The following is a 12,046-nucleotide window of genomic DNA, read 5'->3' on the forward strand; positions in this document are numbered from 1 at the left end:
GTGTGGTATTTTCGGATTCAACCAGAAATATGTTTGGGAATAACGTTGGCTTTGAGTCTTTTCCACGGGGAAGAGGAGAAACAGGCTAACGTGGGTTGGAAGGGTGTGTGTGCTGCTCCCAAGGGCAGCGACACCTTTGCGCACCCCTCTTTTACCAGAAGCCAGGTGTGGGGTGGGGAAGGGGGCTGACCAGGAGGAGGTTGGAGTTCGAGTCTGAAGGGGGCTGTGAGGCCCTCGGGTCGTGCTAAAGGTTGGGCTGCCCTTCCGAAACGCTGCTTCCTCCTCGCCCACCCTCTGCTCTGCTTCTGACGAGATTGCAATACATTCTGATTATTTCTTTCAGCGATTCTTAGTGAAGCGTTTTCGTGGTGATTAACAGGCGATGTCTCTGTTCACAGCGGGCCGTCGCAGGCGATGCCTCCGAGTCAGCACTCTTGAAATGCATCGAGCTGTGCTGCGGCTCTGTGAAGGAGATGAGGGACAGATACCCCAAGATCGTGGAGATTCCCTTCAACTCCACCAACAAGTACCAGGTGGCCTGGGGCGCGAGGCGGGCGAGGGCACAGATGGGGAGGAGGAGCAGTCGATGGAAGAACTCTTGGAATGTTAGAAGCTTAAATGCTTTCTAAAAGCAAATCATTCAAACTTTTTATGAAAGCTTTAAGTTTTACCCTTGACTACATATAGAAAATCCTAATTTACTTGACTATCAGTAGGATAAACGAAGCCTCTCCTAAAATGTTGTTCGGGTCCTTTTGAATATTTATTTGTGGTTTGGAGTGGAAATGGGTGTGTGAGGAGGGGCTGGGGAGGGGTGTAGGTGCAGAAGTGTGTGTCAGTCCCGTTGTTCCCGAATTTTCTGTTTGTATATGAACACGTGTTCAGGGATTTATGAATATCTTATCGTGCTTGTTTTCTGTAGCAGTCAGAGTATGTTACAAGGTATGAGACCCTTCATAGTGCAGGAATAGGGGGTCTTGGTCTTTTTCATAACAAATACTGAATAGTAAGGGGGCTTTGTTTACCCTCTGTGGTCTGCCCCGCCCAGCCATCCAGCATTTACATCTCAACAATCCTTTACAGTTGTCCATTCATAAGAACCCCAACACGTCTGAGCCCCAGCACCTGCTGGTGATGAAAGGTGCTCCGGAAAGGATCCTGGACCGCTGCAGCTCTATCCTCCTCAACGGCAAGGAGCAGCCCCTGGACGAGGAGCTGAAAGATGCCTTTCAGAACGCCTACCTGGAGCTGGGCGGCCTCGGAGAGCGAGTGCTCGGTACGCAGATAACCTGGTAACACAGCGGGTCTAGGAGACCGCTGCAAATTAGCATATTAAGCTCTGTAACTTGTTGACCTCCCCATAAGCCTGTCAGGAGCAATCCTCCTACTACTTTATTTGCCCCCTGTTGTTGGGAAAACAGTAAGTGCTGGAGACATGTTTGTTTTATTGGGCTGCAGGCAACACAATCCTGCTGGTTTGCTTCTGGCTCATACTTAGACCTTTGGTGTCATATTGGTCAGTTCCATTTGCCAAAAAAAAAATAGGAGAGGAAGAGTTTTATTTTCCAACCTTTGTTGCTATGTCCAGGATCTGTAAACTTAATGAAATTAAAGTTAATTAATTCCCAGGACATCTAGAATAAAGCCATTTCCTGACTGCCACCGAAGGGTTGAGAATGTGCGTGGGAACTGACGTGGGCAGCTCCTAAGTTAGACAGACAGTAAACTTTTGCCCTTTCTATTCTGTCAGCCCCTGCAGATTAGAACTACATGTTACCCATTGTCTGATGTAATTGGCAAAGTGGCATTTATAATATTTTGTAGGGTGACAGATAAAAATTCATTATTCATCTAATTCTTCCTATTCTCCTTAGCTTAGATAACTTAGAACTGATAGGCTGGCCCCATACTCAGGTTCATACTGCTCCCTCATCTACCTTGAGGTGTCTGTCTTACATCTCTATCCAACTGAAAAACCACTATGTTATCTTAAGTGTTTGTTTCCCTACATGTACCACCCCAAAGGAGAAGCAGTCTCTCTTCCTTGAACCCACCTGGCACCTCTTACCACTTTAAAGAACCCTGTAACCTTCGTACAACGTTGAAAGGAATGTCTTGACCATTGTGGTTTTTGTATTAATAATACTGGGCAATAAGCCCTTGGGCAGAATGTGTCTGCATTTATCCTCAAAACAGCTAGCATGATGGCGGCACTCAGATATTTTGGTTAAATGAACAATGAGCAGAGATGTGGCCTCGACTTTTCCAGAGAAGGAAGCCAAGACACATAATTACATGATTTGCCAAATCCAAGTAACGGAGTGGGCAGGTCTCAAACCCTGAATTCCTGGGGTTCAGGACTGGTGTCATCTCATTCAGTCTTCTCCACATGAAGCCATTCCTCTTCCTTGAGGCTTGCTGATGGGTGCTGTCTTCTGCATGTTTTTCCTTTCAGTGACTCTATGCCATTCATAAATGTTAAACAGAACCTTCATTCTGTTATAAAACTTGACTTTTAAGAAATAGTCCAAACTAAGCCTTCAGCAAAGGCAGATAGGATGGATAAGAAGCTGCTTGTTGTCCTTCTGCTGCCTCCATTTCTGAAAATCCTCACCAGCTCCCTGCCCTCCTTTCAGGTTTCTGCCACCTTTTCCTGCCCGACGAACAGTTTCCCGAAGGCTTCCAGTTTGACACTGACGATGTGAATTTCCCTCTTGAAAATCTCTGCTTCGTTGGGCTCATCTCCATGATCGACCCTCCCCGAGCTGCCGTGCCTGATGCCGTGGGCAAATGTCGGAGCGCTGGGATTAAGGTAGCGTCCAGTCTGCGTCCGTGGCATCCCCTCTGTGTGCTTTTGGGCACCCTGTTAGTGGCATTGTCTCCTGGGGGCCACATGGCCAGCTGGTTTTCTCACCTGGAGTATTCTCGTCTCCCAAGCTTTAGTTACCACCAGAAAAGACCACATAGTATTAAAACGTTAGTGTAAACAGAAGAAAGATTTAGAAAAAAAGAAAACTTTTTTGAAAGAAATGTAAGTGAATTAAAAAGAGCTAAAGAGTTGGCAAGGTTTTAAATTTTGAAATACTTGCATTCTAGATTAATATGCTTCACGCAGGGCATGGCATGTCTTCCGTGTTTTCAGTTAGCTGGTTTTGTAATGAATGTTCCGTGGACTCTCTGTCTCTCTTTAAGTTGCCAGGTACGATTCAGGTGTCCTGATAGAGTGTGGTTTGTTTAGCCTTCCTTGTTGCTGGGTGTTTGTTTCTTTTTCATTCTCATGAGTAATACAGCCCTGAAAAGCTCTGAAAATTATTCCCCCATCACTTGGATTATATTTGATTATATTCCTCTAAATATATTCTTCTAAATGTAATCATTGGGTCAAAAAGAGTAGGAACAGTTTTGAATTCTTGTTACGTGTTGCGCTCTCCTCAAATTGGGCCAATTTGAGGATGCCAACCAGCAATATGTGGCATTTTTATCTTATAGTCCCACAGCATCCGATTTTTATCATTTTTTGCTGGTTTTAGTAAATCTGAATATTTTTGTATGACTATGTAGAAGGAAAAATCGATATTGCGTATCCTCTGTGATCATGCACCAAGGTGAAATCTGGATGTTGGCTTTGTGTTTTCCTTCTGTGAACACGTTTATATTTTTGGCTAATGTTTATTGTTTTATATTTGCATTCCTTTTGATATTTCAAGCTGAATCATCCTTAATATGTATTCTTGCCTACCAGTAAGCCTTTTTAAGGTCATTTGCTTGGCAGCGGCATTCACTAAATTGTCTTGTTTCTTGTTGCAGGTCATCATGGTCACTGGAGACCATCCTATCACAGCCAAAGCCATTGCCAAAGGTGTGGGCATCATCTCAGAAGGCAATGAGACCGTAGAGGACATTGCTGCCCGCCTCAACATCCCAGTGAGCCAGGTGAACCCCAGGTAAGGCAGGAAGCTCGAAGCACCGTCAGCCTTGAAGGTGCGGATGGTGGTAGCTGGAAATCTTCAGCTTGGCTCTGAAATGGTTTGCTTTATCTAGGCTTGCTTTGAATACGAGTGCCCCTCCTGTTCCAGAAAGAAACCTTGGTTGCTCTTCAGGAAGAGCAAGTCATGATAACTAACGCTGAGATTGGTGCTTACTGTTCTAAACACTTGACATGATCCTAGTAAGGTGGGTATTGTTCCCACATTGCAGATCACAGAAGCTGAAGCTGAGTCGTGTCATACACACACAGTCCAGCTTCCAGCTTCATGCTGTTAACCACGGAGCTGTACTGCCCAGCAGCTTGTCAATTTCCAGGTCCACGCTAAGAAAACAAAATGGGGAAGGCGCTTTTCAGGCCAGAAAAGGAAAATTTTGTTAACAAAGTAAAATAGATAACGGAGACAAATTAGTTTTGTTTTTAATGTTTTGTTAGGATTTAGGGCCCCTTCAACCTACTTTGGGGTAGTGGAGGGTTTGGTCTTTTATCAGGTCTGCCACTGTCTAAAACTTGGTCCTGTTATTTCAGTGTGCCTTTTATAAAGACGAGGAAAGGAAGGTGACAGACAGGCTTGCCTCAGATTGTTGCTGGTCTTGACTGGGATAATAATATATGAAAATGCTTGGTAACCTGTAAAATACTGCACAGATAATAGCTTTACATGGTGGGGGGACTGCCCCCTGACTTTGTGTTGTTTATGAAGTGTTCTGCATAGTGTCACAACCTCCCCACTTGGTGATGAGCATCATGCTGGTGATGGTACAGGTGACCTTTCTTTTCTGTCCTCATCCTAGAGATGCCAAGGCCTGCGTGGTTCATGGGAGTGATCTGAAGGACATGACCCCTGAGCAGCTGGATGACATCTTGAGGCACCACACTGAGATTGTGTTTGCCAGGACCTCCCCTCAGCAGAAGCTTATCATCGTGGAAGGCTGCCAGAGGCAGGTCAGTGGCCCTCTCAGGCGCTGCTGACCTCAGTGATTGCAGTGCCAGTAAAAATGAAAAACAAAGCAACGGTGGTGGAAACACAACCCAGCTTTTCTCAGACTCAGGGTAACCGTGCCATTAAGAAGCTCCAGGCGTAGAGAGAACGGTGACTTGATAACGGTTTAGTAGAGACACACACTTTTCAAGTCTTTGCTGTGGCCCAGAGCCTGAGCCTCAGCACCTGCCTGGATTAGCAGTGCAGACTCCTAATGCCTACATTGGAGACGGGAAGGGCCAGGAGACTCCCATCCCCTTCCTTGAAAAGACCTGGGGCTGTGCATTAAGGAATGAGGTTTTCCAGGGCTCCACTCATCAAAGTCATGACTTTGAGTAGCCCTTGTTAAGCAGAGGTGAATACTCCTTAGAATTGTATTCGTGCCGCCATGCTGTTGGGTGGCAGCTCTGTGGGTTCTTGGCTAAGATGATTCTGAGACTCCATAAAGTCTGTGGGAAGGGAGCAGTGTCTGTAAGGAGGAGAGGCGAGTGCAGGCATGCCCCTTGCTTACTTCCATCTCTAGACGACATGATTCTTACGAACCCTCTCCATTCATTTTGTGGTAGGGTGCCATTGTGGCTGTAACTGGCGATGGTGTCAATGACTCTCCAGCTTTGAAGAAGGCGGACATTGGGGTTGCTATGGGGATAGCTGGCTCAGACGTGTCTAAGCAAGCTGCTGACATGATTCTTTTGGACGACAACTTTGCCTCAATTGTGACTGGAGTAGAGGAAGGTGAGAGCACTACATTTAAAGTGTTTCCCAAACACTCGTCCTGAGTCCGCCAATCAATATCCATTTCTGGACACTTCCTGCATATCTGCAGTTTCTAGTCTGCTTATCTCTACGTTATACCATAAAAATATTTTGCTTTCCTAGGTCGTCTGATCTTCGATAACTTGAAGAAATCCATTGCCTACACCCTGACCAGTAACATTCCAGAGATCACCCCCTTCCTGATATTTATTATTGCAAACATTCCACTGCCCCTGGGGACTGTCACCATCCTCTGCATTGACTTGGGCACAGACATGGTAAGTGAATGTTGCAGCTTCCACACACTGTGGTGTTAAGGTGTGGCATTAGTGCTCGCTGCTGTGCTCCTGGGGTCCACATGCTTGTCAGTAGGGAAAGAAATTCGCAGTAACTATATCCAGCGTGTCTTGCAGCCTCAGCATCAACGAATCAATGTTGTTATTCTTCAAGGCACCCGTCAACACCTGTTTATCAGATAGGAGTCTTGCCTTTGTGTAATTCTGTTGTGTTGTTTTTCCCATGGGACCTGTAATATTAGCTCATGGTATGAAAAACATTTTTAAAAGAGAGGCCAAGAACTTTATAACGGGAGGGTCACAGTGTCGGCTTTCTGGTATTTGGTGACTTTAAATCCCTTCTCGCCCCTCCCCCCCAGGTCCCCGCCATCTCCCTGGCTTATGAGCAAGCTGAGAGCGACATCATGAAGAGACAGCCCAGAAACCCCCAGACGGACAAACTTGTGAATGAGCGGCTGATCAGCATGGCCTACGGACAAATTGGTGAGCTGCCACATGGCGTCGAGCAGGCAGCTGGAGCGGTGGTGTCTGCCTTAGATAGGTTGATTTCTGAGACTTCAAATCTAGGGTGATGAGCCGCAACATAGGGTGAGACTACAGGAAGTTTCTAGATTCTCTTCTGTGTGAGAAGACATCTTTTGCTGTCAGCCCAGTTACTTCTTTGTGGAAACTGCAGTTCTTTACACCAAGCATCTTGTGACTGGGCTCAACTCTGCCTGAGAACTGAGGCTCCTCCTCCTCGCTGGGCCTCCCAGAATGCCAGGCACAGTTCTAGGGAACAGCGCATATTGACTCAAAGGCAGCTTTTCCTGGGGATACACAGTGTCTGTCACTAATTTGGATAGAGAGTTAGGCTTTGAAGAAATTACACGAGTTCAAAGGTTTGGCTGGTAGCGGTGGCCCTGCACCCCCACTCTCCCCACCACCAGTGCTTGGTTTCTGCTCCGCTGGTGGAGCATGACCAGCTAACAGATGGTCCAGGTGGGGGGCAATGAAAATGCCCTTTGATCCTAAATCATCTGCGTAGTCTCCTTCGGGAGAACCTGGTGAAGCCGCCATGAGCAACTTCTTCTTCTGGATTAATGGGTTGCATTGCTGGGAACTTTGGTAAAGGGGAACAGATGAGTACATTATGGAAACATGGCAAAGATGGATTGGACAGTTGCTGACAACAGAGGAACTGGCTGATAGCCAGGTAGACCTAATTTTGTGAAGGAAGACTAGGTTCAGAGCATAGGATGAAATCCTGCCCTGAGGAATTTAGGGTAATGTGGTTGGATTGGATGCCAGGGGGAAAGGGTCCCAATAGTGTGGGAGGAGGAGGGTTGTGTCAGAAAGTACCACATCCACAATTTCCACAGTGGCTGGCAAAGAGGCAATGTGTAAAAATTGAGAGATGGGGGAAAAGTCATAATTTTTCAGAGATTAAAAAATAGGGAAGTGGATTTTTTCCCCCTAAAGGTCAAGCCCTGATAGAGGCAGATGATCAAGTAATAGAGGTGGGTGTTTAAGAGTAAGGTCTGTCTGTCTTCTTTAAGCTCTAAAAAGTGACTCAAAAAGTGGAGAGGGTGCTGGGTGAGGAGTGTACCCCTGGTTCCTCCATCCCACCAATCATGGCCTGTGAGTGACGGGCAACTCTCCTGAGCCTTCATCAACCAGTGAGAAAGACTTCCCTCAAGTACCTCCCAGGCCTGCTCCAGTGATCAGATGCAGTGTGTGGAGATGCCCTTGTACCAGGTTCTAGCATTAAAGTTACTTTTCTAACTTCTTAGGTATGATCCAGGCCCTAGGGGGCTTCTTCACCTACTTTGTGATCCTGGCTGAGAATGGCTTTCTCCCAATTCACCTGCTGGGACTCCGCGTGGACTGGGATGACCGCTGGGTCAACGACGTGGAGGACAGCTACGGGCAGCAGTGGGTGAGTGAGGGCCTGACAGTGCTGGAGCTCCTCAGGCCCCTGAGGACGGTGACCACACAGCCACTGGCCACGTGGGCAAAGAGCCAGGCCCATCTTTTTGCCTTTTGCGTTTCAGACTTACGAACAGAGGAAAATCGTGGAGTTCACCTGCCACACAGCATTCTTCGTCAGTATTGTGGTGGTACAGTGGGCCGATTTGGTCATCTGCAAGACCAGGAGGAACTCAGTCTTCCAGCAGGGGATGAAGTGAGTAGAGAGGACAGTCAAGGTTCCTGGCTCAAAGAAGGGGTCTGGGATTTCTAAACCCTTCACAGAAAGCCCAGCAGCTGGCACATGTGCCAAAGTTTCTGGAATCTCTAGTTTTTGGAGCAGATTTAGGAAGCCAAATGCAGTTTTCAAGTTCCTAAGTACAACTAGTACATAGAAACATTGATCTGCCGTTTAACACACAGCATTAGAAGGTAAATTTCTATTTGTGTTTTTTAAGCTTTTTTCCTCCTTGACTTTAGGAACAAGATCCTAATATTTGGCCTCTTCGAAGAGACGGCCCTTGCTGCCTTCCTTTCCTACTGCCCTGGAATGGGTGTGGCCCTGAGGATGTATCCCCTCAAGTAAGTCCATCCTCTTCCAGCTCCAAAATCCATGAAATAGTAAGCGTGGCTTTTCCTCTTGTGAGTAGCCGTCCTTTTCAGAACTTTTGGGTGGCATGTACAAGACTTCCTATGGATTGGAAAATCAGGAAGGCCTGATTCATCAGTAAATCAGACTAGCAAGTCCGGAGACTTGTTGACCACGGCCACTGCTTAGGATTTGGCCCCAGACAGGCTCTGGTAATTGGGCTTCCCCGCTGGCTCACTGCTGAGCACTCAGGTCCCCCACAGCCACAGTCCAGTTGTCTTTAGAGGCCAACCAGGGGTCTCCTGGAGTTTGGGGGCCCAGGTTCAAATCTTGGTTTGCTTACCCTGTCACTGTGCATCCCATCGCAAGCCCCCTGTGGGTCTCTGAATCCTCTGCTCTCAGAGGAAGTTTGGAGAAGCAGATCTGAGGTCCCTTTTACCTTACAGTTGATCAGAGGAAGCTTACCCCTAGTCTGATCAGAACCAGACTGGCCTTGAGCACAGTGAATGACCTTGCACTTCTCATAAACCTGAATTTTCACATACAGGGTTTACCGCAAACGCCAGTAGCATTTTGAAACAGTGTGTTTGGTGGTGTCTGCTAACTGATTAAAGTATGCTAAGCCACAGAATGTGGGACCTGTACAATACAAGGTTCTGATTTAAAACGTCAGCCTCCCCATCCTTGCTCAGACCCATCTAGACTCAGCTAGCCTGTTGCCATCTCCTCTCCTTTTGCTGATCTCACCCCTAAAGTAACCAAACCCCATTGACTTCATTGACTTCCTGCTGGGTGTGTGCAGACGTCATCTGTGGTACAGGCTAGCCTAGTGTCTAGGCTCTCTCTCATTATTGCCCCACCGTGTTTTTCTGGCCTTATCTTGTACCCATCCAAGCTTATGTTAGGTGAATTCAATATTCTCTGCCTATGTATTTGCTTAAGGCTGTGTCCCCCCCGCCCCCATTAACCCTGAAAATCCTTCAGGGCTGACTTCCTCGGAGCTTGTCCCCATGTGATCTCACCCTCCTGGACATGTGCAATTGCACCCTTCTTTGGCATTGCGTATTAGGTCATTTCTGCTCCCCACTAGAATATAAAGGCCTGGGCCACAGTATCGTTGCCTTTCTATCTCCAGCACCCTGCACAGAGCTGGCATACAACAGCAGCCAGCCATGTCCAAGTTGAATTTTGTCATCTTGGGCCAGTGTTTATCAAGAGGAGGCCAGGAGGATCACAGAGCTTTCTTTTAGAAATGGACAGTCACGCTAAAATAGTGTAGTGCCTCAGAACAGCTCGCTGTGACTAGAGGACTTGTTTCTTCAATTTGGAAGGTGGTTTGCTCGGGTGCCTGAATCAAACAGGGTCTTCTCTTAGCTGCTGTGGAGGACATGCAGGTCAGGAAGAGGTGGAGGAGACCGCCAGAGCTCTGCCCTGGGACCACCTTCCTCACATGTTTACTGCACGAGCTGGTCGTCAGGAAAGCTTAGCCCTCCCACAGAGGCTGCCCTGGGCGCCTGTCTCCAGGCTGGGGACTGTGCAGCAGCCCGTGAGCTCCCAAAGGCCTCTGATCTCTCTTAGGGCTCAGCTGTTTTCATTTCTCACATCTAGGACTCAGAGCAGACAGCTGACTGTCCCAATTCCATCATCAGAGACCAAATTTAGGGGATAGATAAATTGGTTTTGACCCACACTGGCAGTTCTTTATCTTCAAATGCCAGCATATCAGAGAAATACATTCGAGCTTGTTAAACACTTAAAATGCCCAGTCACTGGGATGGTGAACAGAAAATCTACTCAACTCGCCCTACAAACCAAACTTAGAAACAAACCAAGCTGAAGATGGGCAGGGGCCTCCTTTATGAAGACTGCAGCCTGGTTTCTCCTGTCTCTCTGGGCCCTAGGCACACAGAGCAGCAGGCTGTGCTTAAGGCATTGGCATGTGTTCATGTGTAAATTGGTACCTGCTGCTTTTTCCAGGCCTACCTGGTGGTTCTGTGCCTTCCCGTACTCTCTTCTCATCTTCGTGTATGACGAAGTCAGAAAACTCATCATCAGGCGACGCCCTGGCGGTAATTACAGGCATTTTAGCTTGGGGGAGGGGGAAGGGCTGCAGTTGTGTGGGCTTTTGTGATCTTTCCTTTGAACTGCCTGGGCTCCCTCACAGGCTCCTGATGGGCCAAGGGCCGCACACCAGCCCGCGGGACACTGACTGCAGTTCCAGTCCCATCCTCAGAACCGCGTTCTCAGTCCAGGCTTCAGAACCAGTCATCTTTTAGACTCTAAAATACAAACCAAATATGATACAGTGGAAACTTGGTTGGAAATCTAAACCATCTTTCCAGTTAACACCTTCTTCCTAAAAGCATTTAAATAAATACAATCGAGAGTCCCATATTGAATTTGGGGTCCCCCCACCCCCCATTGGCTTTGTCTGTTATCCCCAGGTCAGTTCTTTCCCCTCTTGGCTGGCGCGTGGGCTCACTGCAGCCTCTCTGTTGGCTGGCACGTGGGCTCACTGCAGCCTCTCTGTTGGCTGGCGCGTGGGCTCACTGCAGCCTCTCTGTTGGCTGGCGCGTGGGCTCACTGCAGCCTCTCTGTTGGCTGGCGCGTGGGCTCACTGCAGCGTGTGTGTGTTTGCTGCCGCAGGCTGGGTGGAGAAGGAGACCTACTACTAGACGCCATCCTGCACGCCGCGGAGCATCGCTCCACCCTGCACCCTTCACCCACCCCCCTCTGTGTACTTCAGTCCCGGAACTCGGAACTCTACCCTGGTAGGAAGGCACCGAAGCATGTGGGGGAAGCCAGACGTCCCGGAATGAAGCATGTAGCTATATGGGGGGGAGGGGGGAGGGCTGCCTGAAAAACATCCGTCTGTGGGAATGACAGCGGGGAAGGTTTTTATGTGCCTTTTTGTTTTTGTAAAAAGGATAACTCGGAAAGACTGAAAGAATACATTTTATATCTGGATTTTTACAAATAAAGATGGCTATTATAATGGAATTTGCCTCATGTCTTCATCACTTCTGTGGTCCAGATGTCTGTGTGTGAGGGATCTGGAGCTCTGGCTCCCCATGTGCAAGTCCTTGGACTAGCAGCTTCATCAGCACCACCAGGGAACTTGTTAGCACGGCAAACCCAGGCCCACTGAACCAAAGCTAACAGTCTGGTTTAATAAGCTCTCCAGGTGATTCTGATTCAAGTTTGAGAACCACTGATTAAGAGGAACCTTCTTGCCCATCCTCTTATTCTGAGTAGATAAGCTTACCTGACCCTTTTCCTGTGAGGCTCCTTCAGGTGGGATGGCTGTCACTCCAGGTGCTGCCTTAATGTCTGCTTCCTGACAGAAAAACACGTCATGTGAAGGCCTTTCAGACCCACAGAGTATAATAAACTGCAGAGCAGGCCCTTGTTTCCGTGTCCTAGTGGCAGCCCCGCAGCCCTGCCTGTCTCTCAGATCACCACCACAACAGCTTCAAGTGTGTCTACACCAG

The 12,046-nt window shown here is 47.9% G+C and overlaps 1 protein-coding gene across 1 annotated transcript in view; it reads left to right on the plus strand.

The window, feature by feature from the left end:
- ATP1A1 (ATPase Na+/K+ transporting subunit alpha 1) overlaps positions 1-11,555 on the plus strand; it is a 30,192-nt gene extending 18,637 nt beyond the window's left edge. The window contains exons 11-23 of the mRNA XM_044748931.2: positions 399-533; positions 1,084-1,276; positions 2,637-2,812; positions 3,808-3,944; positions 4,780-4,930; positions 5,534-5,702; positions 5,847-6,001; positions 6,379-6,502; positions 7,792-7,937; positions 8,053-8,183; positions 8,447-8,548; positions 10,533-10,624; positions 11,202-11,555. Of these exons, the coding sequence (XP_044604866.1) occupies positions 399-533; positions 1,084-1,276; positions 2,637-2,812; positions 3,808-3,944; positions 4,780-4,930; positions 5,534-5,702; positions 5,847-6,001; positions 6,379-6,502; positions 7,792-7,937; positions 8,053-8,183; positions 8,447-8,548; positions 10,533-10,624; positions 11,202-11,230 (1,740 nt within the window). The 3' untranslated portion in view covers positions 11,231-11,555. The remainder of the gene's footprint in view (positions 1-398; positions 534-1,083; positions 1,277-2,636; positions 2,813-3,807; positions 3,945-4,779; positions 4,931-5,533; positions 5,703-5,846; positions 6,002-6,378; positions 6,503-7,791; positions 7,938-8,052; positions 8,184-8,446; positions 8,549-10,532; positions 10,625-11,201) is intronic.
- The last annotated feature ends 491 nt before the right edge of the window (positions 11,556-12,046 follow it).

Source organism: Equus asinus, chromosome 16, assembly GCF_041296235.1.
Source record: "Equus asinus isolate D_3611 breed Donkey chromosome 16, EquAss-T2T_v2, whole genome shotgun sequence".
Taxonomy (NCBI): domain Eukaryota; kingdom Metazoa; phylum Chordata; class Mammalia; order Perissodactyla; family Equidae; genus Equus; species Equus asinus.